This window comes from Ahaetulla prasina, chromosome 10 (genome assembly GCF_028640845.1).
Source record: "Ahaetulla prasina isolate Xishuangbanna chromosome 10, ASM2864084v1, whole genome shotgun sequence".
Taxonomy (NCBI): domain Eukaryota; kingdom Metazoa; phylum Chordata; class Lepidosauria; order Squamata; family Colubridae; genus Ahaetulla; species Ahaetulla prasina.
The window spans coordinates 3,652,314-3,680,095 of record NC_080548.1 but is presented as its reverse complement, the minus strand read 5'-3'; the positions used below and the strand labels follow the sequence as shown (position 1 = coordinate 3,680,095).

The following is a 27,782-nucleotide window of genomic DNA, read 5'->3' as shown; positions in this document are numbered from 1 at the left end:
CATCCTTTCTTGTTTCAGTTGCTGGGGCGGCATCTCAGCTTTGATGTTCAGGGAGGGCTGCAGTTAGGCTGCTGGGTCCTGGAAGTCCCTGGTTGGAGACAAGCTCTGCCGCTTTCTGGATCAACTGGAGCAGGCTGTCTTCGGATAGTCCGCCCTCTGCCATGGTCATCTTGAGTTTCTCTCCAAGCATCCCAGATGTCGGGGAGCGACTGGAGAGCCCGGGACCCAGGAATCTGAGTAATCTTGATTAGTTTTGAGAGAGCTAGCTTGCTGTCAGGGCTCCGACGGATGCTATAATTCAATCATGAGTCTCGAGCCAAGCTTCAAAAGAAATCCAGTTATTTATTAGGAGCTTCATGTCAGCATGTTCCCAAGTGAAGCCAGCTCTGACCCTACGTAATTTATGCTCCAATTATGACCCCGTTTCCCACTTTCCCCCAGGGTGTGTCATCAATCACATTCACCAATAGAGCAATTTTGTGGGTTGTAGAGGTCACTCCCTTTCAGCTGCTGTAGGTAACCCTGGGATAGAGCCTTGAGAGAGATAAGTGTGGAATGTGCATCTGTCTTTGGCTGCTGTGCCATTTCACCAGTTTCTCATCCACCCTGGCCTATGGCAACTTGAGAGCAGGCCAGGGATGCTTTGCGAGTTAACATTCATAACTCGAGGTCTACCTGTATTCCAAATGTGATTTTACCAGTGTAGTATAAAGCAGTACAGGTAGTCCTCAACTCACAACAGTTCATTTAATGACCATTCAAAGTTACAACAGCACTGAAAAAAAGTGACCTATGTTTTTCACACTTACGACCATTCCAACATCTCTTTGATCAAAATTCAGATGCTTGGAAACTAACTCGTATTTACTATGATTACAGTGTCCCAGGGTCATGTGATCTCCTTCTGTGACTGTCTGACAAGCAAAGTCAATGGGGAAGTCTGATTCACTTAATAACCATGCTACTAAACTTAACAAGTGCAATGATTCATTTAACAACTAGTAAGAAAGATAGCAAAATGGGGCAAAACTCACAACAAATGTCTCGCTTAGAAACTTGTGGTCATAAATCGAGGAGTACCTGTACTAACATATCTCATGATCTTGAAGCTATCCCTCCTCTGTTGATGCAGCCCCAGGACTGTGCTGGCCTTTTTGGCAGGTGCAGCCATCGCTGACTCGTATTTAAGTGCCTGCTCACTAGGACGGGAGTCCCCAATCCCAGCCCATTTGGAACCAGGCTGTGCGAGCAGTGGGTGCCTGCGCCTGTCCCTGGCACATACACACAAACACACACACAGCCGCTGCCAACCAGGAAAGGTTTTTATTTATTTATTTATTTATTTATTTTGTCACACAGTATATATAAGCATAAGCACGAAATAACTATACAATATAAAAGCATATATAAGTATGTAATAACTCTATTATTATACCAGGGCCTCTGGTGGCTCAGACTGCTAAGACAGTCTGTTATTAACACAGCTGCTTGCAATTACTGCAGGTTCAAGTCCCACCAGGCCCAAGGTTGACTCAGCCTTCCATCCTTTATAAGGTAGGTAAAATGAGGACCCAGATTGTTGGGGGCAATAAGTTGACTTTGTATATAATATACAAATGGATGAAGACTATTGCTTGACATAGTGTAAGCCGCCCTGAGTCTTCGGAGAAGGGCGGGATATAAATGCAAATAAATAAATAAATAAATAAAAATAATATTAATTGGATATAACGAAAGGAAACAATAGGACAGGAACGGTAGGCATGCTTATGCTCTTATGCACGCCCCTTACGGACCTCTTAGGAATGGGGTGAGGTCAATAGTAGACAGTTTTTGGTTGAAGCTTTGGGGATTTTGAGAAGAGACCACGGAGTCAGGTAGTGTATTCCAAGCATTAACATCTCTGTTACTGAAGTCATATTTTCTGCAATCAAGATTGGAACAGTTCACATTAAGCTTAAATCTATTGTGTGCTCGTGTATTGTTGTGATTGAAGCTGAAGTAATCCTCAACAGGAAGGACATTGTAACAGATGATTCTGTGAGTTAAACTCAGGTCATACCAAAGGCAGCGGAGTTCTAAATTTTCTAAACCCAGGATTTCAAGTCTGTTGACATAAGATATTTTGTTGTATTCAGAGGAGTGGAGAACTCTTCTTGTAAAATATTTCTGAACACCTTCAATTGTATAGATGTCTGAAATGTGGTGAGGGTTCCAGACAGGCGAGCTGTATTCAAGAATTGGTCTAGCAAATGTTTTATATGCTCTGGTTAGTAGTGTAGTGTTTTTGGAGAAGAAGCTACGGAAGATTAGGTTTACAGCTCTTAGAGCCTTTTTTGCAATGCAGTTGCAGTGGGATTTGGCACTTAGATCATTGGATATGATCTAAGTTGGGGAAGGTTGCACCAGGACACCCAAATTCCTTCTCACCATTAGGTGCCACCTAATCCATACCTCTGCATTTGTAAAACTCTAAAACTTCCTTTCGTGACCCCTGAACTGCATTTTACTACCTTTGAAACCATTTCAGAAATCACTGATCAAGCGCCGCCCGTTCTGCCCATCCTGCACGTGACCCGGAAGAGAGAGTTCAGTTAGCGCAGGAGTCTGCAAACTTGGCTCTTTGAAGACTTGTGGACTTCAACTCCCAGAGTTCCACAGCCAGCTTTCCTGACTGAGGAACTCTGGGAGTTGAAGTCCACACGTCTTAAAGTTGCCGAGTTTGCAGATCCCCGAGTTAGCGCATGAGCGATGAAGCGGCCCGACATCGGCTGAGATGGGCTGCCTGTGAGGCGGGTAAAGGGTGAGGGAGCGGGAGGCGGCAAGCTCCTGTTCCGTGGTCGAATATCCGGTCCAGCCATTCGTGCTCCCTCCACGCAGCCGAGCCAATGGCATCGCTCCAACAGGGGCGGGCGGACTCTGGCCGGCCAACGGCATCGCGGCTTGGAGGCGTGGCCTCGCTGCGCGGGCAATCGGACTCTTTTTTGTCCCTGAGGCGAAGTCGGGCGGGTTGTGGCGGGCCTGCCTTCCGGAGGGAGCTCTAGAAAGCGGGAGGCCGGGATGCGGGCGTCGGCGTGTTCCGGCTGAGCCGCGCTCCGGGCCGCCATGGAGATCAGCCACTCGGTGAAGGAGCGCACCATCGCGGAGAACAGCCTGGTGCTGCTCCTGCAGGGCCTGCACAACCGCGTCACCACCGTGGAGCTGCGCGACGAGAGCGTGGCCGTGGGCCGCATCGTCAACGTGGACGCCTTCATGAACGTCCGCCTGGACGAGGCCACCTTCACCGACCGCCACGGCCGCGCCCGCCGCCTGCAGGACCTCTTCGTCACCGGCAGGAACGTCCGCTACGTCCACATCCCCGACGAGGTGGACATCCGGGCCACCATCGAGCAGCAGCTGCAGCTCATCCACCGCGTTCGCACCTTCGGCGGCCGAGGCAAGGGCAGGACCGAGTTCCTTCGGCCGAAGCCGGCGGGCAAGTGACCGGGCGGGCAGGCCGTGGCTGCTTCCCCCGCTCCGCGTGACCGACCCAGCAGCTTCCACTCCGGTTCAAAGGAGAATCGTTCCTTTGCCAGACCATGTCGACCAACAAGAACAGTATTTTCAGCGGCTTTTCTATTCAGATTCTGTCTCCGCCCTGAACTGCTTTTCCCCCCTCAAGAATAAACTTTTAAGCCTTAAAATTCAGACTGCAGGGTGGACCTCTTTGAATCCCCTGGTGAAGCTCTGTATGATGGATGCTTTTGGATTACATTAATATCTAGTCAGTCAGAAATGAAAACGGTTTTTGCACCTAATGGAATGGATTTTCTGGAGTTTTTTGTGTTAATTTGTTCCCTTTACAAAATAAGTAAAGGATGGTAAGCAAAATGTCTCCCTTTTTTTAATCTGGGGAAAACCCAGACGCACAAAAATGAAATAGCCCAGAATTCCAGGGCTGGTTGTTCTTCACATTACTTCTAATCCCCTTTATGGTCCCTGGCCTGTTAAAACTGCCTAAAAATAATGTGGGTCTCTCAACAAAACCATGCCCTGTTCCTGCATAATATTTCAAGGCTACATTTATGCAACGCACTAGTCCTGGCAAAAACGGATGGTAGTAGGTGACCATAATTAAATATGTTATAGGAATACCATTCTATTAGGCCATAATTTGATTGATTTGTTGGACTGTTATACTTTGTTAACTTGAGTTAGGCTTTGTTGCATTGTGTCAACTAAATCACAGCATGTCCTCTGGTGGTAGGTTGCTGGAGGAAATATGCGGGTAGAAATTTTGCTTGCAAACTATGAGTCACATTGAAACTTGCTTGATTTAGAACTGCCTGCATACCTACACTGGAAAGGGGTCAATGGATAAGCATAGATTGCAGATGGCTGCATTGGACATACCTCAAGGATACTGTATGCATTATGCAGAGACACACCAAAAATTTCATGCGTATGATCCACAGCTCACTTTGCGAGATCCAACAGTTGTCCATGGTGTCCTTCTCCTGCAGGGTCTTTGTGATAGAGGGAGCTGATAGAAGAGCAGCTCAATAGAATTGGCTGCCTAATTTCAGCCTGAAGAGCACAAGCTAAAGACTCTAGATAAGAAATCTATATATGAAAACTAACAATCTCCTTAAAAATAGGATAGTATCCAAATTTAAAAAGCATATCTCAAAAGACATCTGCAAAACAAGTGTTGCACTGAACTAAGCCAGACATTCTGAAATACAGTTGCAATCTCACAAGCACTGATCCAAGGATGAACTATTGCTGTTTTCCAACTACTGATGTTTTCTGAGCAGAAAGTCAGCTGCCCTCACAAGTAATTCGAGAATCAGTGCAAATAGATAAACCCTTATAGCTTTCCTGTTTTAGATTTTTTCACCAGTGAGTGGCGTCCCGTTACCTTCTTCCACTAGAAGATACCCCGATTCACTGGCCATTATTTTGGGAGATCTAAACAAAGCAAACTTAAGGAAAGAGCTACCAAAATACTTTCAGCATGTCAATTGTCCCACCAGAGGCAAGAATACTCTAGACCACTGCTACACAACACTAAAAGATGCCTATCGGTCTTTACCACGTGCAGCTGTAGGACACTCTGATCATTGCATGATTCACCTTGTACCTGCTTACAGGCAAAGACTTAAAGCCATAAAACCAATAATTAAATCAGTGAAAACCTGGACGGAGGAATCAGAATTAAAGCTACAGGCATGTTTTGACTGCACTGATTGGAATATTTTTAAAGATACCTCTGCAGACCTGGATGAACTCACAGATACTGTAACATCATATGTCAGCTTCTGTGAAGACCTATGTGTACCTACAAGGAACTTGCGAATACACAGTAATAACAAACCTTGGTTTACACCTAAACTTAAGCAGCTACGACATTCCAAAGAGGAAGCCTACAGAAAAGGTGATAAAATGCTGTACAATCAGGCCAGAAATGCACTAACAAGGGAGATAAGAGCAGCAAAAAGAAGCTACTCTGAAAAGCTAAAGAATCAATTTTCAGCAAATGAACCAGCAAACATGTGGAAAACTCTTAAAAATATCACCGGCTATGGCAAACCTCCTTCCCAGGCTGAAGGTAATCAACAACTGGCAGATGACCTGAATGAGTTTTACTGCAGGTTTGAAAGGAAACTACAGCCACCTATCTCCACAACCCCCATCTCAGACACACCAACAACAGCCAAGCCTCCTACAACTGACCCCATTTCATTGGGTTCACACCCCTAGTGATCACAGAAAAGGAAGTGCAGGACCTATTTCACAGACAAAAGCCAGGAAAAGCTCCAGGCCCAGACAAGATAACTCCTTCTTACTTAAAAGTCTGTGCTGACCAATTGGCCCCCATCTTCACCCATATTTTCAATAAATCACTAGAGATGTGCTATGTTCCTTCTTGCTTCAAACGCTCTACCATCATCCCAGTGCCGAAGAAGCCCACCATCAAGGAACTGAATGACTACAGACCAGTTGCTCTAACATCTGTAGTCATGAAAACCTTTGAAAGGCTAGTGCTTTCCTACCTGAAAACCATCACGAATCCGCTCTTAGACCCCTTGCAATTTGCATACCGAGCAAATAGATCAACAGATGATGCTGTTAATATGGCTCTGCACTACATCCTACAACATCTTGAGTCTCCAAAGACCTATGCAAGGGTCCTTTTTGTAGACTTTAGTTCAGCATTCAATACCATCATTCCAGACATTCTTCTAACTAAGCTAAACCAGCTACAGGTACCGGAACAGACTTGTAAGTGGATCACAAGCTTCCTAACAAACAGGAAGCAGCAGGTGAAGCTAAGCAAGATCACATCAAATACCTGTACAATTAGCACAGGGGCCCCCCAAGGCTGTGTGCTCTCCCCACTTCTCTCTGTATACCAATGACTGCATCTCCAATGATCCATTTGTTAAGCTACTGAAGTTCGCAGATGACACAACAGTGATTGGTCTCATTCGAGACAATGACGAATCCGCATATAGACGAGAGGTCGAACGACTAGCCTTGTGGTGCAACCAAAACAATCTGGAACTGAACACACTCAAAACCGTAGAAATGGTGGTAGACTTTAGGAAAAACCCTTCCATACTTCCACCTCTCACAATACTTGACAACACAGTATCAACAGTAGAAACCTTCAAATTTCTGGGTTCTATCATATCGCAAGATCTCAAATGGACAGCTAACATCAAAAACATCATTAAAAAAGGACAACAAAGAATGTTCTTTCTGCGCCAACTCAGTAAGCCCAAACTGCCCAAGGAGCTGCTGATCCAATTCTACAGAGGAATTATTGAGTCTGTCATTTGCACCTCTATAACTGTCTGGTTCGGTTCTGCAACCCAACAAGAAAAACACAGACTTCAGAGGATAATTAGAACTGCAGAAAACATAATTGCTACCACCTTGCCTTCCATTGAGGACCTGTATACTGCACGAATCAAGAAGAGGGCCGTGAAAATATTTGCAGATCCCTCGCATCCTGGACATAAACTGTTTCAACTCCTACCCTCAAAACGACGCTATAGAGCACTGCACACCAGAACAACTAGACACAAGAACAGTTTTTTCCCGAAGGCCATCACTCTGCTAAACAAATAATTCCCTCAACACTGTCAGACTATTTACTGAATCTGCACTACTATTAATCGTTTCATAGTTCCCATCACCAATCTCTTTCCACTTATGACTGTATGACTATAACTTGTTGCTGGCAATCCTTATGATTTATATTGATATATTGATCATCAATTGTGTTGTAAATGTTGTACCTTGATGAACGTATCTTTTCTTTTATGTACACTGAGAGCATATGCACCAAGACAAATTCCTTGTGTGTCCAATCACACTTGGCCAATAAAATTCTATTCTATTCTATTCTATTCTATTCTAAAACCACAAAACCAACAATTAAATCAATGAAGACCTAGACCGAGAAGGCAAAGTTAAAGCTACAGGCTTGCCTTGACTGCACTGATTGGAATGTTTTTGAAAGTACCTCTGCAGACTTAGATGAACTCACAGGTACTGTAACATCATATGTCAGCGTCTGTGAATACCTATCTGTACTGACCAGGAACTTGTGAAAATAAAGTAAAAACCAATCTTGGTTCACAGCTTAACTTAAGCAGCTACATCGTTCCAGAAAGGAAGCCTACAGAAAAGGTGATAAAATGCTGTACCAATCAGGCAAGAAATGTATTAACAAGGGAGATCAGAGCAGCAAAAAGAAGCTACTCTGAAAAGCTAAAGAATCAGTTCTCAACAAATGAACCAGCAAACGTGGAAAACTCTTAAAAATATCACTGGTTATGACAAACCTCCTTCCCAGGCTGAAGGAAATCAACAACTAGCAGATGACCTGAACGTGTTTTACTGCAGGTTTGAATGGAAACTACAGCCACCTATCTCCGCAACCCCCATCTCAGACACACCAACAACAGCCAAACCTCCTACAACTGACCATTGGGTTCCCGACCCCTAGTGATCACAGAAAAGGAAGTGCAAGACCTATTTCACAGACAAAAGCCAGGAAAAGCTTTTGTCAAGATAATTCCTTCTTGCTTAAAAGTCTGTGCTGATTAATTGGCCCCCCTCTTCACCCATATCTTCAATAAATCATTAGAGATGTGCTATGTTCCTGCTTGCTTCAAACGCTCTATTATCATCCCAGTGCCAAAGAAGCCCACCATCAAGGAACTGAACGACTACAGACCAGTTGCTCTAACATCTGTAGCTATGAAAACCTTTGAAAGGCTAGTGCTGCCCCCCTTGAAAACCATCACGAATCCGGCATACCGAGCAAATAGATCAACAGATGATGCTGTTAATATGGCTCTGCATTACATCCTACAACATCTTGAATCTCCAAAGACTTAGGCAAGGGTCCTCTCTGTAGACTTTAGTTCAGCATTCAACCCCATCATTCCAGACATTCTTCTAAGTAAGCTAAACCAGCTAGCGGTACCTGAACACACTTGTAAGTGGATCATAAGCTTCCTAATGGACAGGAAGCAGCAGGTAAAGGTAAGCAGAATCACATCCGATACCTGTAGAATTATCACAGGGCCCCCACAAGCCTCTGTGCTCTCTCCACTTCTCTCTCTATACCAATGACTGCATATCAAACAATCCATCTGTTAAACTACTGAAGTTTGCAGGTGACACCACAGTGATTGGTCCCATTCAGACAATGATTAATCTGCATACAGATGGGAGGTTAAACAATTAGCCTCATGGTGTGACCAGAACAATCTGGAACTGAACACACTCAAAACGGTACAAATGGTGGTGGATTTTAGAAGAAACCTTCCCATATTATCACCTCTTACAATACTAGACAACACAGTATCAACAGTAGAAACCTTCAGATTTCTAGGTTCTACTATATCTGAAGACCTAGGTAGTTACCCAGCCAGACAGTAGTTCCTGTGAGAGGCATCTAGGTGTCTTAGTGGACAACCACTTAAGTATGGTCAGCAATATGCTGCAGACAAGACCCAGAGGCTTGTTTGTTTGTCTATAAAATAAACTTTTTACAAAAAAAAAAGAACTGGGAGCAACACACCCTTGTTAGTAGAAAGGGGATGGGAATAAGTAGGAAGGAGAGATGATAATTGGGAAGGGGAGGGGGGAATACCTAGGGAGGGGAAGGGGCTAGGTAGTAGGAAGGGGAGAGGGATAAGTAGTAGGAAGGGAGAGGGATAAGTAGGAAGGAGAGGAGCTTAGGAAGGGAGGGCATAGATAGGGAGGGAGGTAGTAATAGGAACGAGGGGATAGTATGAAGGGGAGGGGATAGGTAGGAAGGCATAGGAGAAAGAAGAGGGGGATAAGTAGGAAGAAGGGGGTAGTAGTAAGGGGTGGAGAATAGGTAGAAGGAAATGTAGGGGATAGTTAGAAAGGGGAGAAGAATAATAGGGAGGGGATTGGGGAAAGATAGGAAGGGGGAGAGGGAAGGGGATAGGTAGTAGGAAGGTGTAGGGGATAGGGAGTGGTAGGGGGACGGGGATAGGAAAGATGAAGGGGGATAGTGTTAGTGCATTCTTTCTCTGAATAGCTCTCTTACTCGCCTCGTGGTTCTACTGCTTTCTACATTGTCTGAAGGCCCTAATTCAGACCATGGAGCCGAACCGCGGCCCGTTCTTGCACCGACCGTTATCCCTCGGCCTTATGAACCTCAAATTCAAGTCTTTACTGTCAGTGCACAACAGATGTACAATGAGACTGAACCTGCTCCAAAAGCCGAGCTGGCTAGAAGAAAGTCACAATTAAACCAGTTGTGGACTGTTTTTTCCAATCAGGCGAAAGCTAAGACGAAACAAGACAAGTGTGAGTTGCAGATCAGTAGCAAATGAGCTTTGCATCTTGGCTGTGGGCCATACAACAAAGCAAATGTTTGCATTTGTTAGGCACAACCAGACCCAGAGCAGAGATCCAAACTTGGAGAATATCCGGCATACGTTTGGGTCATTGCTGTCTCGTGCAGGCACTCGTATAGAACTCAGCTGTGTCTTTTCTGTCCCTAAAGAATTACATTCAGAGATTAGAAGGGCTGAGACTACGCCTCATTGTGGTGGTGTCCCACATGAGGGCTGAGAAGAAGCTATCAAAGCACCGCAACCTGAACTCCTGCCTTCGGTGCCCTTGCTCAGCTGCCCTTGGTGACTTTGGAGCAGTGATCAGATCCGCTATTCCTTGCAAGCTCTTGGGTTTTGCCAGGCCTCCAAAACACTACTCCATTAAACTGAGTATTCCTAGGATGGTGATCTTTGTGCTTTAGGGTTCAATGTGCATATGTGTGCCTGGGTATCATTTTTCTGCAGGTGATGCTCTTGTGCTCTGCCTGGTGCATTTTGTTGCCACAATGAAGTCCTTAGAAGAGATTACACAGGCAATCTTTTTGTGCACCGGTGTCCTCAGACTGGCCGATTAGCGTATGAGGCTGTTTGTATGTGTTCTTTCCAAGCCAAAGCTTCTGTGCTCTCTCCACTTCTCTCTCTATACCAATGACTGCATATCAAACAATCCATCTGTTAAACTACTGAAGTTTGCAGGTGACACCACGGTGATTGGTCCCATTCAGACAATGATTAATCTGCATACAGATGGGAGGTTAAACAATTAGCCTCATGGTGTGACCAGAACAATCTGGAACTGAACACACTCAAAACGGTACAAATGGTGGTGGATTTTAGAAGAAACCTTCCCATATTATCACCTCTTACAATACTAGACAACACAGTATCAACAGTAGAAACCTTCAGATTTCTAGGTTCTACTATATCTGAAGACCTAGGTAGTTACCCAGCCAGACAGTAGTTCCTGTGAGAGGCATCTAGGTGTCTTAGTGGACAACCACTTAAGTATGGTCAGCAATATGCTGCAGACAAGACCCAGAGGCTTGTTTGTTTGTCTATAAAATAAACTTTTTACAAAAAAAAAGAACTGGGAGCAACACACCCTTGTTAGTAGAAAGGGGATGGGAATAAGTAGGAAGGAGAGATGATAATTGGGAAGGGGAGGGGGGAATACCTAGGGAGGGGAAGGGGCTAGGTAGTAGGAAGGGGAGAGGGATAAGTAGTAGGAAGGGGAGAGAGATAGGAAGGAAGGAGAGGAGCTTAGGAAGGGGAGGGCATAGATAGGAAAGGGAGGGAGGTAGTAATAGGAACGAGGGGGATAGTATGAAGGAGGGGATAGGTAGGAAGGCATAGGAGAAAGAAGAGGGGGATAAGTAGGAAGAAGGGGGTAGTAGTAAGCGGTGGAGAATAGGTAGAAGGAAATGTAGGGGATAGTTAGAAAGGGGAGATAGGTAATAGGAAGGGGAGAAGAAGAATAGGGAGGGGATTGGGGAAAGAGGAAGGGGGAGAGGGAAGGGGATAGGTAGTAGGAAGGTGTAGGGGATAGGGAGTGGTAGGGGGACGGGGATAGGAAAGATGAAGGGGGATAGTGTTAGTGCATTCTTTCTCTGAATAGCTCTCTTACTCGCCTCGTGGTTCTACTGCTTTCTATATTGTCTGAAGGCCCTAATTCAGACCATGGAGCCGAACCGTGGCCCGTTCTTGCACCGACCATTATCCCTCGGCCTTATGAACCTCAAATTCAAGTCTTTACTGTCAGTGCACAACAGATGTACGATGAGACTGAACCTGCTCCAAAAGCCGAGCTGGCTAGAAGAAAGTCACAAACCAGTTGTGGACTGTTTTTTCCAATCAGGCGAAAGCTAAGACGAAACAAGACAAGTGTGAGTTGCAGATCAGTAGCAAATGAGCTTTGCATCTTGGCTGTGGGCCATACAACAAAGCAAATGTTTGCATTTGTTAGGCACAACCAGACCCAGAGCAGAGATCCAAACTTGGAGAATATCCGGCATACGTTTGGGTCATTGCTGTCTCGTGCAGGCACTCGTATAGAACTCAGCTGTGTCTTTTCTGTCCCTAAAGAATTACATTCAGAGATTAGAAGGGCTGAGACTACGCCTCATTGTGGTGGTGTCCCACATGAGGGCTGAGAAGAAGCTATCAAAGCACCGCAACCTGAACTCCTGCCTTCGGTGCCCTTGCTCAGCTGCCCTTGGTGACTTTGGAGCAGTGATCAGATCCGCTATTCCTTGCAAGCTCTTGGGTTTTGCCAGGCCTCCAAAACACTACTCCATTAAACTGAGTATTCCTAGGATGGTGATCTTTGTGCTTTAGGGTTCAATGTGCATATGTGTGCCTGGGTATCATTTTTCTGCAGGTGATGCTCTTGTGCTCTGCCTGGTGCATTTTGTTGCCACAATGAAGTCCTTAGAAGAGATTACACAGGCAATCTTTTTGTGCACCGGTGTCCTCAGACTGGCCGATTAGCGTATGAGGCTGTTTGTATGTGTTCTTTCCAAGCCAAAGCTTTCCTTGCCTTTCTCCCCAGGAGTCTTTGGTACGGAGACTGGCAAGCTCTTCCATGAGCTCATGGCCCTCTTGGTTGAAGTATCACAGCCTTTGGGGAGATTCCTTCAGCCCCCTGCCATTGGGGTGGGTCTCCTCAATTTCTGTTGGCTGTAGCAGCATTGGTCGCAGCTGGCGTTTCAAGCCTGCTGATAAGTGGAGACCAGCGGAAGTCTCCCAGAAGGAGGAGTTCATCCGTTCCGCACATTCAATGGCTTTAGTAGTACTTCCCCTGTTCCTCTTGGGGCTTCTGCCATGGGTGGGCAGCCCTGGGTGCCTGGGGCCTGAAATGGTTCACAATCACTTGGCTGAAATCATCTTTGGAATGCAGTGAGGGGAGGGAGACCTCGTGCATTGGGTCCTTCCTACCTTTCTCACTCTGACCATTATAAGCTACTGGGGCCTCCTGCCAGTCTTCTCCGGTTGCCTCCTAGGCAACAGCTCTTTGCCCCCTTCTCCCAAAGTCAGCCGTTAGCAAGAAACGGTGTGCAAATCTATGAGTTTCTTCTGTGTGGTACAAAAAGGTAGTGGTGAGAGGAAAAGCCCTTTGAGAAAGTGAATTGAGCTTAAAGCAGTGTCTGCCTTTCCTTTGCAGAGCTCAGAATGAAGCGACGAGCCCCCGATAGAGGTGGTGGGGAAACATCAGCCAAGGTCCTCTGCCCAGGGATTTCCGGCAGTAGCACCAAAAGAGCCGGGCCTTTCATTCTTGGTGAGTAAGAAGGGATTCTTGCCCCCTGGGAGACTGTACGGAAAGATCGTCAGGCATGCAGAAGGCTTCCTTTGCATAATGAGTTCTGCCACCAAACAGGATGAAATTCCTGGTCCCCGACAGACCATATATTCAGCCAGGCTGCAGCACTGCAGAACTCCTTAGAAGTATCCCAGCCTCTTTTCATCACCAGATGGTATGAGGAGCCGAGATGCAATTTTGAATCCCTTTCCGCTGTGGTCACTACTAGCATAATTGTCCTTAGTACCCCAGTGCAGCTAGCTCATCCAGAAAAGGTGGGCCACAAATGTTGAAAGGGTACCCAATTTATCTTGAGTTGCACTTTCTCAGCGTTTACACTTTTGTTTGTGTGTGAGGCTTCTGGCTCCAGTTCCAGAGCAAATGGCCCTGGCACACTCCTGCTCTTGTGCTGAGCTGGGGAGGGCACATTAGGGCCATCTCCATTTCCGCTTCCTATTGGCCATCTCTGTGGCTTAGGGAAAAACACATCTTGCTGGGCAGAGAGGGAGCTTCTGGGGATAGGCTGACAGGGCAGATGTTCTATTTTTATGTTCCCAGGCCCACGTTTGGGCAACTCCTCAGTGCCTAGCATTGTTCAGTGCTTGGCAAGAAAGGATGGGACAGACGACTTCTATCAGCTGAAGGTAAGAAGCAATTTACACAAGCCGTTTCCCCAAAATAACTGACACGAAAGAGTGTTTAAACTCTAAAGATCTGCTGAACTGCAGAACCTTTCAAGGTGGGATGGAACGCAGGGAATATTAACAGGAGCCCTGGTGGTGCAGCGGTTAGAATGCAGTATTGGAGACCAATTCTGCCCACAGTCAGGAGTTAAATCTTAACGGGGCTTCAGGTTCCAGCTTTCTGAAGTCAGGAGAGTGAAGACCAAATTGTTGGGGGGAATATGCAAATAATGCTTTGACACTAAGCTCCCAGAGAGTGCTATGGGGCGGTATATAGTCCTATTGCTAAATAATAGAATTTGGACGTATACCGCTTCATAGTGCTTTACAGCCCTCTCTAAGCCGCCTACAGTCAGCCTACGGCCCCCAACCATCTGGGTCCTCTAAATACTATTTTGTAAGAAGGGAGCGGGGTAGGCAAAGCCTGGTCGATCTTCTGTGGAAAGTCCACGTGCAGTGGTGGCACCACAATCAAAATATTGGTGGTTCTCCTCAAGTGATACTCAGCCCTTTCAAGGAGGGATGCCTTCTGCAGCTGTCCAGTCCCCAAAGCCACAGCAGCCCCTTTTAAGTGGTGATGCTTTTCCAGAGGGCTCAGGGAGAGAGAGGCCTTTCTTACACCTTCGCTGAGTCTCTTGCTGTTGCTGAGGCTGGGGGTGATACAAGATTAAGATGTGAAAACTGTTACCTGCCCTAGAACCGTTTCACTTCCAAATCGCCTAGCAACAGGGCATAGGAGGAGTATTGGGGAAAAGGGGTACCCCCTTGGCTTGAGCCAGACCAAAAATGGGACATAGGGCCTCCTTCCTTTAAGATGTCAACTTTGCGCTCCAAGATGCTCTGTGCCCTGCTGTGATTTTGTGCGCATTGCATTTGAGACTGGCGCTTTCTGGCTTTCCTGCAAAAAAGGTGCTGTCTTGAGCTGCTCTTCCTTTGTCTTATTCACAAAGATCCTCACCTTGGAGGACAAGAATGATCATGGCACAGAAACCCAAGAGGAACGTCGTCGGGGCAAAATGCTGCTGCACACAGAGTTCTCCCTCCTCTCTCTCCTGCACAATCAGGATGGGGTGGTCCATCATCATGGCCTTTTCCAGGTAGGAGCTGGAGCCCATTGCTTACTGGCCTCCCAGCACTGACCTGGTGGAGCCTCGAGAGGCCTGCTTTCTTAATCCTTCCAATGGCGCAGGCCACGTTGATTGGTTTGGGGGACATGGTGGTTTTGAAGTCATGTGCTTGCAGGAGCTGCCACAGTCCCAGTCCAGCTCCTCTGCCTGAGACTGATAGGTTCTGCCCATCAAATGCCCCTCTGTGCCAGTTTAATCGCAATTGCTTAAGCAAGGCGAGGGACTGTCCTTGGGGAGTCTTTGGCAAGTCTGGGACATGCTTGCTGGGAAGAATTTGACGCTTCCGGTAAGACAAACTATTTCTGCACCCACCCTCTCCTTTCCGAAATCTCTTGAGAATTTTATTCATGGTTTTAAAAAGCAATCATTTTGCACGGTGCAAAACCTGCAGTTGTAGCCCTCGTGGAAGCAGCATAGAGCGGGCTTGTGTCTAATCAGTGGGTAGGGTGGGCGTCTCCCTGCTCAATTAACTCTGGTCCCTGTGACTTGGGACTATGCGAGCTGGTGGAAGATGTTTTAGCCTCCAGCCCCTTAGTCATCTTTGTTGCTCTTTTCTGCACTCGACCTATTTTTTATAATATGGTGCCCAAACCTGGATGCAGTATTCTAAGTGTGATCTTACTAAGGCTTTATAAAGTGGTACTAATACTTAATGTGATCTCGATTCAGTCCCTCTATTAATGCAGTTACTGCTATTGAGCCAGGTTTCACTTAATCTGTCTCTGATTTGTCTTGCCTAAGTATAAAACCTTAGATTCACTAAAATTGTTGCTCTGGCAAAGGAAAGACCCATGCCACTCCTCCTATTTAAGGTGCCTATTAAAGTCTTCAGAACATGTTTGATAATCTGTTTGAAGATCTTACTCAGTGTAGACATCAAATGATTACCGATTTCTCATTTTGTAAGATTTTTCATCCTGGATACTTTGAAGCCAATGGACCCAACCTCTCATAACGTATCAAATCCACTTTTCCAATGATATAAGTTGGAAGAAATATCTCCTCTTCTGAATCTCACAAATTCAAAACAATAGGACAGGAACGGTAGGTACGTTTGTGCGCTTATGCACGCCCCTTATGGTCCTCTTAGGAATGGGGTGAGGTCAATAGTAGAAAATTTTAGGATAAAGTTTTTAGGATTATGGGAAGAGACCACAGAGTCAGGTAAAGTATTCCAAACACTGATGATTCTGTTACAGAAGTCATATTTTCTGCAATCTAGATTAAAGTGGTTGACATTAAGTTTAAATCTATTGGTTGCTCTTGTATTATTGCAATTAAAGTAGTCTTTAAGAGGAAGGACATTACAATAGATGATTCTATGAGTTAAACTTAGGTCTTGTCGCAGGCAATGGAGTGCCAAGTTTTTATAGCCAAGTTTTCTAAGCCTCCTGTAGTCAAATTTAGCTAAATCTGCCGTTGCATATTGTATAGGCATGCTGCTGCACGATGCGTTATCGTGATTGCTAAGCAACTGAAAACCTAGCCAAGAGGGGATCTGGCTCTAAATCACCATTCGCTTCTTAAAAGCTAAGATTTGTACGATGATGGTATGGATATATCTGTGGGATCAGGGCCTAAAGTGGCTTTGCAAAATCAGATTTAAATAGGAACAATTTTACTGAATTGATTAATCAGGAAATGGAAGCTGACCTAGAACTGTGGGTCTGCAAATGGGTGTAAGTTACTGGCATGGAAATATAGAATATTCTTGGAATGAAAATTGTCGTTTTATGGCTTTCCTAGAGTGAAAGCTAGCACTATTTGGGGCATCCTTCAGGTCATTCCTTCACTCGTGGTATTCCCTTGTTGTTCAGTCTGACTCTTTGCAGCCCCATGGACCGTAGCATGCTAGTCCCCCCTGTCCTCCACTGTCTCAGAGTCTGCCCAGATTCATGCCCATTGCGTCAAGGACACCATCTAAACCATCTCATTCTCTGCTGTCGCTTTCTTTTTTTGCCTTCCATATTTCCCAACTTCAGGGTCTGGGGAAAATATTGGTGGTTCTCCTCAAGTGATACTCAGCCCTTTCAAGGAGGGATGCCTTCTACAGCTGTCCAGTCCCCAAAGCCACAGCAGCCCCTTTTAAGTGGTGATGCTTTTCCAGAGGGCTCAGGGAGAGAGAGGCCTTTCTTACACCTTCGCTGAGTCTCTTGCTGTTGCTGAGGCTGGGGGTGATACAAGATTAAGATGTGAAAACTGTTACCTGCCCTAGAACCGTTTCACTTCCAAATCCCCTAGCAACAGGGCATAGGAGGAGTGTTGGGAAAAGGTACCCCTTGGCTTGAGCCAGACCAAAAAGGGACGTAGGGCCTCCTTCCTTTAAGATGTCAACTTTGCGCTCCAAGATGCTCTGTGCCCTGCTGTGATTTTGGCATTGCATTTGAGACTGGCGCTTTCTGGCTTTCCTGCAAAAAAGGTGCTGTCTTGAGCTGCTCTTCCTTTGTCTTATTCACAAAGATCCTCACCTTGGAGGACAAGAATGATCATGGCACAGAAACCCAAGAGGAACGTCGTCGGGGCAAAATGCTGCTGCACACAGAGTTCTCCCTCCTCTCTCCTGCACAATCAGGATGGGGTGGTCCATCATCATGGCCTTTTCCAGGTAGGAGCTGGAGCCCATTGCTTACTGGCCTCCCAGCACTGACCTGGTGGAGCCTCGAGAGGCCTGCTTTCTTAATCCTTCCAATGGCGCAGGCCACGTTGATTGGTTTGGGGGACATGGTGGTTTTGAAGTCATGTGCTTGCAGGAGCTGCCACAGTCCCAGTCCAGCTCCTCTGCCTGAGACTGATAGGTTCTGCCCATCAAATGCCCCTCTGTGCCAGTTTAATCGCAATTGCTTAAGCAAGGCGAGGGACTGTCCTTGGGGAGTCTTTGGCAAGTCTGGGACATGCTTGCTGGGAAGAATTTGACGCTTCCGGTAAGACAAACTATTTCTGCACCCACCTCTCCTTTCCGAAATCTCTTGAGAATTTTATTCATGGTTTTAAAAGCAATCATTTTGCACGGTGATGGTATGGATATATCTGTGGGATCAGGGCCTAAAGTGGCTTTGCAAAATCAGATTTAAATAGGAACAATTTTACTGAATTGATTAATCAGGAAATGGAAGCTGACCTAGAACTGTGGGTCTGCAAATGGGTGTAAGTTACTGGCATGGAAATATAGAATATTCTTGGAATGAAAATTGTCGTTTATGGCTTTCCTAGAGTGAAAGCTAGCACTATTTGGGGCATCCTTCAGGTCATTCCTTCACTCGTGGTATTCCCTTGTTGTTCAGTCTGACTCTTTGCAGCCCCATGGACCGTAGCATGCTAGTCCCCCCTGTCCTCCACTGTCTCAGAGTCTGCCCAGATTCATGCCCATTGCGTCAAGGACACCATCTAAACCATCTCATTCTCTGCTGTCGCTTTTTTTTGCCTTCCATATTTCCCAACTTCAGGGTCTGGCCAAAATATTGGTGGTTCTCCTCAAGTGATACTCAGCCCTTTCAAGGAGGGATGCCTTCTACAGCTGTCCAGTCCCCAAAGCCACAGCAGCCCCTTTTAAGTGGTGATGCTTTTCCAGAGGGCTCAGGGAGAGAGAGGCCTTTCTTACACCTTCGCTGAGTCTCTTGCTGTTGCTGAGGCTGGGGGTGATACAAGATTAAGATGTGAAAACTGTTACCTGCCCTAGAACCGTTTCACTTCCAAATCGCCTAGCAACAGGGCATAGGAGGAGTGTTGGGAAAAGGTACCCCTTGGCTTGAGCCAGACCAAAATGGGACATAGGGCCTCCTTCCTTTAAGATGTCAACTTTGCGCCCAAGATGCTCTGTGCTCTGCTGTGATTTTGTGCGCATTGCATTTGAGACTGGCGCTTTCTGGCTTTCCTGCAAAAAAGGTGCTGTCTTGAGCTGCTCTTCCTTTGTCTTATTCACAAAGATCCTCACCTTGGAGGACAAGAATGATCATGGCACAGAAACCCAAGAGGAACGTCGTCGGGGCAAAATGCTGCTGCACACAGAGTTCTCCCTCCTCTCTCCTGCACAATCAGGATGGGGTGGTCCATCATCATGGCCTTTTCCAGGTAGGAGCTGGAGCCCATTGCTTACTGGCCTCCCAGCACTGACCTGGTGGAGCCTCGAGAGGCCTGCTTTCTTAATCCTTCCAATGGCGCAGGCCACGTTGATTGGTTTGGGGGACATGGTGGTTTTGAAGTCATGTGCTTGCAGGAGCTGCCACAGTCCCAGTCCAGCTCCTCTGCCTGAGACTGATAGGTTCTGCCCATCAAATGCCCCTCTGTGCCAGTTTAATCGCAATTGCTTAAGCAAGGCGAGGACTGTCCTTGGGGAGTCTTTGGCAAGTCTGGGACATGCTTGCTGGGAAGAATTTGACGCTCCGGTAAGACAAACTATTTCTGCACCCACCCTCTCCTTTCCGAAATCTCTTGAGAATTTTATTCATGGTTTTAAAAAGCAATCATTTTGCACGGTGCAAAACCTGCAGTTGTAGCCCTCGTGGAAGCAGCATAGAGCGGGCTTGTGTCTAATCAGTGGGTAGGGTGGGCGTCTCCCTGCTCAATTAACTCTGGTCCCTGTGACTTGGGACTATGCGAGCTGGTGGAAGATCTGGAGTCCAGTCGGATGGCCCCAAAATGAAGAAACATATTTGTTTAGTGTTGGACTGCCTCTGTGCCCATGACTTCAGTGACAAGACAGCTGAGCTCATCAATCTCCAGCATTATGTCATCAAAGAGAAGCGGCTTAGTGAACGAGAGACCGTTGTCATCTTCTATGACGTTGTGCGGATGGTGGAAGCCTTGCACAAGGTACCATGTTTCTGCGCTTATTCCACAGTACGATAGCCGTGTTCCGGAGTGCACACCAACCCCAGAATCTTGCATGGCTAGAAGAATGTTGCGGTCAGGGCACCAACCCTAAATTTTACTGCCCACATTGTTAGAGGTGCCCACCCAGAGTGCTCATAGGCTGATAGCAATAGCATTTAGACTTATATACCGCTTCACAGCCCTCTCTAAGCAGTTTACAGAGTCAGCGTATTGCCCCCCACAATCTGGATCGTCATTTTAATGACCTCCGAAGGATGGAAGACCGGGTCAAGCTTGAGCCGCTCAGAATCGAACTCCTGGAGTGAGCAGTGAGTTAGATCCAACTTCCCGTTCTTTGCTATTTGAGTACCCACTAGCCAGAACATTACATTTAAATATAAATGGAACATCTAGGCAGCTGTCCCCAAACAGAGTGTGTTCGTCAGCCCTGTTCTAGTCTCACCCCGTGCTCAAGCAAGAGACCTGATACCATTCCAGATAAGTGGCTCTTCTTAAAAGCCTCCAGTGATGGAGCACCCCAAACTTCTGAAAGCAATCTGTCCCACCGGTTAATTGTTCTCCCTTTTTTTATTTTTTTAAATTTTATTTATTTTGTCACACAGTATATATAAGCATAAGCATGAAATAACTATACAATATATATAAGTATGATATATAAGTATACAATATATATAAGTATGAGTATGTAATAACTATCTTAACTGGATATAACGAAAGGAAAGAATAGGACAGGAACGGTAGGCACGCTTGTGCTCTTATGCACGCCCCTTACAGACCTCTTAGAAATGGGCTGAGGTCAAGAGTAGACAGTTTTTGGTTGAAGCTTTGGGGATTTTGGGAAGAGACCCAAAAAACACTATCAGGAAATTTCTTAATTCTAGGTTGCTTCTCTCCTTCTCTATTTCCCATCCATTGATTCCTGCCTTTCCTTCTGCTGCTTTGGCGAATAGGTTGATCCTCCTCTTCTTTGTGGCAGCCCCTCAAATACTGAAGCACCGCTATCATATCAGCCTGAATCCTTTTTTTCATCGGACTAGACAATCCCAATTCCTGCAACCATTCTTCAGATGTTTTAGCCTCCAGCCCCTTAGTCATCTTTGTTGCTCTTTTCTGCACTCGACCTATTTTTTATAATATGGTGCCCAAACCTGGATGCAGTATTCTAAGTGTGATCTTACTAAGGCTTTATAAAGTGGTACTAATACTTAATGTGATCTCGATTCAGTCCCTCTATTAATGCAGTTACTGCTATTGAGCCAGGTTTCACTTAATCTGTCTCTGATTTGTCTTGCCTAAGTATAAAACCTTAGATTCACTAAAATTGTTGCTCTGGCAAAGGAAAGACCCATGCCACTCCTCCTATTTAAGGTGCCTATTAAAGTCTTCAGAACATGTTTGATAATCTGTTTGAAGATCTTACTCAGTGTAGACATCAAATGATTACCGATTTCTCATTTTGTAAGATTTTTCATCCTGGATACTTTGAAGCCAATGGACCCAACCTCTCATAACGTATCAAATCCACTTTTCCAATGATATAAGTTGGAAGAAATATCTCCTCTCTGAATCTCACAAATTCAAAACAATAGGACAGGAACGGTAGATGCGTTTGTGCTTATGCACGCCCCTTATGGTCCTCTTAGGAATGGGGTGAGGTCAATAGTAGAAAGTTTTAGGATAAAGTTTTTAGGATTATGGGAAGAGACCACAGAGTCAGGTAAAGTATTCCAAACACTGATGATTCTGTTACAGAAGTCATATTTTCTGCAATCTAGATTAAAGTGGTTGACATTAAGTTTAAATCTATTGGTTGCTCTTGTATTATTGCAATTAAAGTAGTCTTTAAGAGGAAGGACATTACAATAGATGATTCTATGAGTTAAACTTAGGTCTTGTCGAAGGCGGCGGAGTTCCAAGTTTTATAGCCAAGTTTTCTAAGCCTCCTGTAGTCAAATTTAGCTAAATCTGCCGTTGCATATTGTATAGGCATGCTGCTGCACGATGCGTTATCGTGATTGCTAAGCAACTGAAAACCTAGCCAAGAGGGGATCTGGCTCTAAATCACCATTCGCTTCTTAAAAGCTAAGATTTGTACGATGATGGTATGGATATATCTGTGGGATCAGGGCCTAAAGTGGCTTTGCAAAATCAGATTTAAATAGGAACAATTTTACTGAATTGATTAATCAGGAAATGGAAGCTGACCTAGAACTGTGGGTCTGCAAATGGGTGTAAGATACTGGCATGGAAATATAGAATATTCTTGGAATGAAAATTGTCGTTTATGGCTTTCCTAGAGTGAAAGCTAGCACTATTTGGGGCATCCTTCAGGTCATTCCTTCACTCGTGGTATTCCCTTGTTGTTCAGTCTGACTCTTGCAGCCCCATGGACCGTAGCATGCTAGTCCCCCCTGTCCTCCACTGTCTCAGAGTCTGCCCAGATTCATGCCCATTGCGTCAAGGACACCATCTAAACCATCTCATTCTCTGCTGTCGCTTTCTTTTTTTGCCTTCCATATTTCCCAACTTCAGGGTCTGGCCAAAATATTGGAGCTTCAGCTTCAGGAACTGTCCCTCCAAAGGACAGGCAGGTGAAATTTCCTTTCCATTGACTGGGTATTCCTTCCTTGGACAATTTCTCTCACAAGGATTGTAAAATATACCCCCACCTCTCACCTGTAACAAGTACGTTTGATTGATATGTAATGCATGAGGAGTCGGTGAGCTTTTTTTCTGCAGAGGGGTCAGGCTTCGTATTCCTTCCACAATTGAACTTGGATATGATAAATGTGCTTCAAGAGTTAATGTGAAATAACTAGGTCAAAGGGACAGTTCTTATATTCATTTAGGGAAAGTAATAATATTTAGAGTGTAGGAGAGCTTATAGGGTTAATAAATGGGAAGCAAACCAGTCAGATGAGGTTCTCCCATGACATTAAGCCCTAAACCACCAAATCAAACCTTTCTCATAGTCAAAGACCAGCATAAAGACGGTGAGGCAGAAGGAATTAAAAAGCATAACAATACAAAAAACAAAATTACATATTAAAAAATCTAAAAAATATAAAAACAAACATTGTCCTGGATTTTATGCAGCAACAATGATTTGAGGCTACTACCAATGTATCTGGAAAAATACGTGTTCAGTTATCTATGAGTCAAGCTTCATCTGTTAGTGAGAATTAAATCCAATATGGTTGACCCCTTCTCTATCTTTTGGGAGACAAACTTGTCTGCTACGCGTTTAAGGAATCCTACGTCAGCGTTCCGAGTAATGCACCCATTGAAAGCATAACTCCCAGGCAGGTAGAGTAAGGATATGTTTATTGGATACATCTTATCGGCACAGCCGGTGAAACCAACTCTGACAGTTCCGTAGTTTTCACCGAATTAAAGAATCAAACTCCTCCCAGGTACATTGTCCAATGAAGATGGAAGGCAGGCTCTTCTCCACTTTCAGCAGCCACCTTTTCAATGACCTTGGTTTCCACAGGAAGCATTTTGCTTTGACTGGGCAGGCTATCGACTTCCTCCCCTTGCCCTCTCGGGCTTCATGGCAACTATGAGGCAGGGCAAGATGGCTTCAGCCAGGTTGCTTCAGAGTCGACAGTCTGTTTGATCTTCTTCCACTAGGTGCAGAGTTTGTCTCCCAGTCAGGGTAGTTAAGTCTCCCATTACTATGGTGGTATCCTTCCTACATGCCTTAGTTAGCGGACTAGCAAAAAGTTCATTTGCTTCCTCTGGTTGGTTGGGTGACCTGTAGTGTCACTATGGCACCATCATTCTTTTTTCCTTTTCTATTGACCCAAATGCATTCAAGATGGTTTTGGTCATTGTTCTGCTGTATTTTGGAGAGATATTCAGGAGCACTTGACTTCTTACAACAGTTCATTTAGTGACTCTTCAACTTTACAATGGCACTGAAAAAGTGACATGACCATTTTCACAGTTACAACCTTTGTAGCGTCCCCATGATCCTGTGATCAAAGTTAGAGGCTTGGCAGCTGGTTCATGACCACTGCTGTGTCCCAAGGTCATGTGATCGTCCTTTGCAACCTCGACAAGCAAGCTGTGGGAAGCCAGACTCACTGGCTGTACAGTCCTCCTCGCTTCATAGTTGCATTGAACCAAGTGGACAGATGCATCCTCAGCAGCCTTTTCTTTTCACGTTCCATCAGACCAGAGGCCACAATGGTTAGTCCATATTCTAGAAAGGTATTAGGAGGAATGGTTAAATTCAGATGTTTACTATTTACAGTAGCTATAACCCGCCAAACAATAATTTCATTTTTCCAATCAAGCGTAACATTCTGTAAAAGAGGCAATCCACATCCAAAGAGCTATGGTTTCCGTGGAAAAATGACATCCAGGCAGCTTTAGGGATTGGTTGGGTGGCTTCCTAAAGACCTTTCTCTGCCATAGGGTAGGTCACCAAAGTGGAGGGCCGGTGGGTGCCCTTTAATAAGGGAGGCAGGTCATCTCCTTGGGGATTCTGGTGGCTTTATGACTTCATCCTTGCAGGCTATCAGGTAAGGTGAAGTAGGAGGGGAGGATAGGAGCAAGCCACATGGGAAGGGGGGAGGGAGGAGGAGGGCAATTAGGAAGGGGATCTAATGTTTTCATCCATGCAGGTTATCAAGTAAGTGAAGTAGAGAGGGAGGGGGGAGTGAGTAGCCACTTTAGGGAGGAGGGGAGGGAGGAGGGAATTAGGAAGGGGAATTCTAATCTTTTCATTCATGCACATGAGGTGGGGGGATTGGGAGGAGTAGCCACTGTAAGGGGAGGAGGGCAATTGAATTCTAATCTTTCATCCATGCATGGACCTTGGAGGCCTTCTGGTCCAACCCCTGCCCAGGCAGGAACCCTACACCATCTCAGTCAGATGGTTATCAACATTTTCTTAAAATTTCCCAGTGTTGGAGCATTCACAACTTCTGAAGGCAAGTTGTTCCACTTATTAATTGTTCTAACTGTCAGGAAATTTCTCCTTAGTTCTAAGTTGCTTCTTTCCTTGATCAGTTTCCACCCATTGCTTCTTGTTCTACCTCAGGTGCTCTGGAGAACAGCCCGACTCCACTCTCTGGCAGCCCGGAACACTGCTATCATGTCTCCCCTAGTCCTTCTTTCATTAAACTAGACATACCCAGTTCCTGCAACGTTCTTCATATGTTTTATCCTCCAGTCCTCTAATCATCTTTGTTGCTCTTCTCTGCACTCTTTCTAGAGTCTCAACATCTTTTTACATCGTGGAGACCAAAACTGGATGCAATATTCCAAGTGTGGCTTTACCAAGGCATTATAAAGTGGCACTAACACTTCCATGATCTTGATTCTATCCTCTGTTTATGTAGCCCAGAACTGTGTTGGCTTTTTAGCAGCTGCTGCACTGCTGGCTCATATCTAAATGGTTATCCACTAGGACTCCAAGATCCCTCTCACAGGTACTACTATTGAGCAAGGTACCACATATGCATTTTGTTTTGCCTAAATGTAGAATCTTACTCACTGTTGAATTTCATTTTGTTAGATAGTCAATGTTCAAGTCTGTCATCTTTCTGTAACTTGAGCCTATCTTCTGGAGTGTTGGCTATTCCTGCCAGCTTGGTGTCATCTGCCCTCGTCCAAGTCATTGATGAAGATGTTGAAGAGACTGGGCCTAAAACAGAGCCTTGGGTACTCCACTGCATACTTCCTCCATGTGGATGTAGTTCCATTGAGGACTACACGTTGAGTGTGGTTGGTCAGCCAGTTACGAATCCATCTGGTGGTGGTGCTGTCTAACCCACATTTTCTACTTTATCTAGTAGTAGGTTATGGTCTACTTTATCAAATGCTTTACTGAAGTCCAAGTAAATTATATCAACAGCATTCCTCTGGTCTACTAATTTTGTCATTTTGTCAAAGAATGCAATAAGATTAGTCTGGCATGATCTGTTTTGACAAACCCATGTTGGCTTTTGGTTATTACTTTGTTTGCTTCTAGGTGTTCGGTGATTCGTTGCTTGATTATCTTTTCCAGAATCTTCCCGGTATTGAGGTCAGGCTGATAGGTCTGTAGTTTCCTGGATCTGTTTTTTCCTTTTTGAAGATGGGAACTACATCAGCTCTTTTCCAGTCCTCTGGCAGCTCCCTGTGCTCCAGGATCTTTGAAAGATATAGTTCAGTGGTTCTGAGATCCGTCTGCCAGTTCCTTCAGAACCTTGGGGTGTAATCCATCCGGTCCTGGTGATTTGAACTCGTCTAGGGTAGACAGGTGTTCACTTACCATTTTCTTCCCTATTTTAACTTGTGTTTCTAATCTGTTTTTGTAGTGCTGTTTTGATAGGTTGGATTGTTTTCCTTTTGTGTAAAGACAGATGCAAAATATGAGTTAAGTAGATCTGCTTTCTCCCTGTTGCTTGTCATCTTCTTGCCACTTTCTCCCAGCAATGGGCCAATTGTTTCCTTGACTTTTTCTTGTTTTTAACATGTTGGAAGAAGCTTTTTATTATTTTTACTTTTGTAGCCTTTGTTCATTGTGAGCCTTAGCTTTCCTCACTTCATCTTTACAGGCTCGGGCTGTTGCTGATATTCTGCCTTAGTTATTTGCCCCTCTTTCCACTTTTTATATTTGTCCTTTTGTCTTTCAATTTGTCAGATAGTTCTTTATGCATCCATGCTGGTTTCTTTTGTGATCTACTATTTTCTTCTTCATTGGTATTGTGTTAGACTGTGCTTTTATAATCTCACTTTTCAAAATTTCCCAAGCTTCTTGAGCTGTTTTCCCCTGAGTTCTCATCCATTGAATCCTTCTCAAGATCTCTCTAAGTTTATTGAAATTAGCTCTCTAAAGTCCAAGACCTAGTTTGACTTTGTTCTACTACTTGTATTCCTACTAATGTTGAATTCCAATATTCTGGTAATAAGTAGTTCTTAGGTAGTTGTAATATGGAATCTTAGATATCCTATTTCTTTACTAGTAGTAGTAGGAGTAGGATGGATGGGAGTAGGAAGAGGATAGGGAGTAACCCTATCCCCCTTCCTCCTTCCTATCCCCCTCCCATACCACTGCCTATCCCCTCCCTTACTACCACCTATTCCGCTCCTGACTACCTATTCCCTACTACATATCCCCTTCCTACTACGTATCACCCTCCCTTCCTATCCATTCCCTTTCTCTACCTGTCTTCTATTCCATTCCTTTATATCCTCCTCCCTGTTACTACCTATCCCACACCCCTTACTACTAATTCTCCTTCCTACTCCCTATCCCCTTCCTAGTCCCTTTCCCCCCTCCCATCCCTCCCTATTCACTCTCCCCCTCCCTCCGTATTCTCGTCCCCTTCCCAATTATCCCCTCCCCTTCCTACCTAGTCCCCTCTCCTTCCTACTACCTATTCCCATCCCTAACCCCCTTCCCTTCCTCCTACCTATCCACTGCCTATCTATCCCCTTTCCTCCTATGTCTCACCCTCCGCTTCCTACCCATCCGCCTTCCCTTCCTAACCCTCTCTGTCTTTACCTTATTACCACAATGTAAGAAAAGAGGCATAGTTATATATATAAAAGAGACACTTAAGGCAAAGTTGATATAATTAGATGAGAATGGGAGAATTTTAATGCTGGAAATAATAGATGACAATACAAAAACGCTCTTAATAGCAATATATGCTGCTAACGAAAATCAAGAAGAATTTTATAAAAAATTGCACATGAAGATACTTGAAGTGGACTATGAGAATAATTGTATCCTTGGTGATTTTAATGGTGTAGTTGACGTAAAAATGGACTATAAAACACAAAAAACAACCAGGCAAAATAAAAAGATGCTTCCGAGATCCTTTTTATTTATTTATTTATTTATTTATTTATTTATTTATTTATTTATTTATTTATTTATTTGATTTATATACCGCCCTCCTCCTCAGGACTCGGGGCTGTTTACAGCCAAATAAAAACAAATATCACAAAAATTAAGAAACATTTTAAGAAGCTA

At 44.9% G+C, this 27,782-nt stretch overlaps 2 protein-coding genes across 4 annotated transcripts in view; both read left to right on the top strand.

Moving 5' to 3' along the window:
• Window positions 1–2,743: 2,743 nt before the first annotated feature.
• LSM10 (LSM10, U7 small nuclear RNA associated) lies at window positions 2,744–3,687 on the top strand. The gene has a single exon (XM_058195518.1). The coding sequence runs from the start codon at window positions 3,106–3,108 to the stop codon at window positions 3,481–3,483; it is 378 nt and encodes a 125-aa protein (XP_058051501.1). The 5' UTR covers window positions 2,744–3,105; the 3' UTR covers window positions 3,484–3,687.
• A 2,250-nt stretch (window positions 3,688–5,937) lies between these two features.
• The window catches only part of LOC131204617 (serine/threonine-protein kinase 40-like), a 117,355-nt gene continuing 95,510 nt past the window's right edge, over window positions 5,938–27,782 (top strand). The window contains exons 1-5 of one of the 3 annotated variants that reach the window (XM_058196049.1): window positions 5,938–8,541; window positions 13,033–13,146; window positions 13,726–13,811; window positions 14,801–14,947; window positions 20,758–21,314. In XM_058196049.1, the coding sequence (XP_058052032.1) occupies window positions 13,041–13,146; window positions 13,726–13,811; window positions 14,801–14,947; window positions 20,758–20,844 (426 nt within the window). In that variant the 5' untranslated portion in view covers window positions 5,938–8,541; window positions 13,033–13,040 and the 3' untranslated portion in view covers window positions 20,845–21,314. Of the gene's footprint in view, window positions 8,542–12,663; window positions 13,147–13,725; window positions 13,812–14,800; window positions 14,948–15,092; window positions 15,440–20,757; window positions 21,315–27,782 lie in introns of those variants that run through there. The other 2 variants (XM_058196051.1, XM_058196052.1) reach the window with 2 other exon arrangements.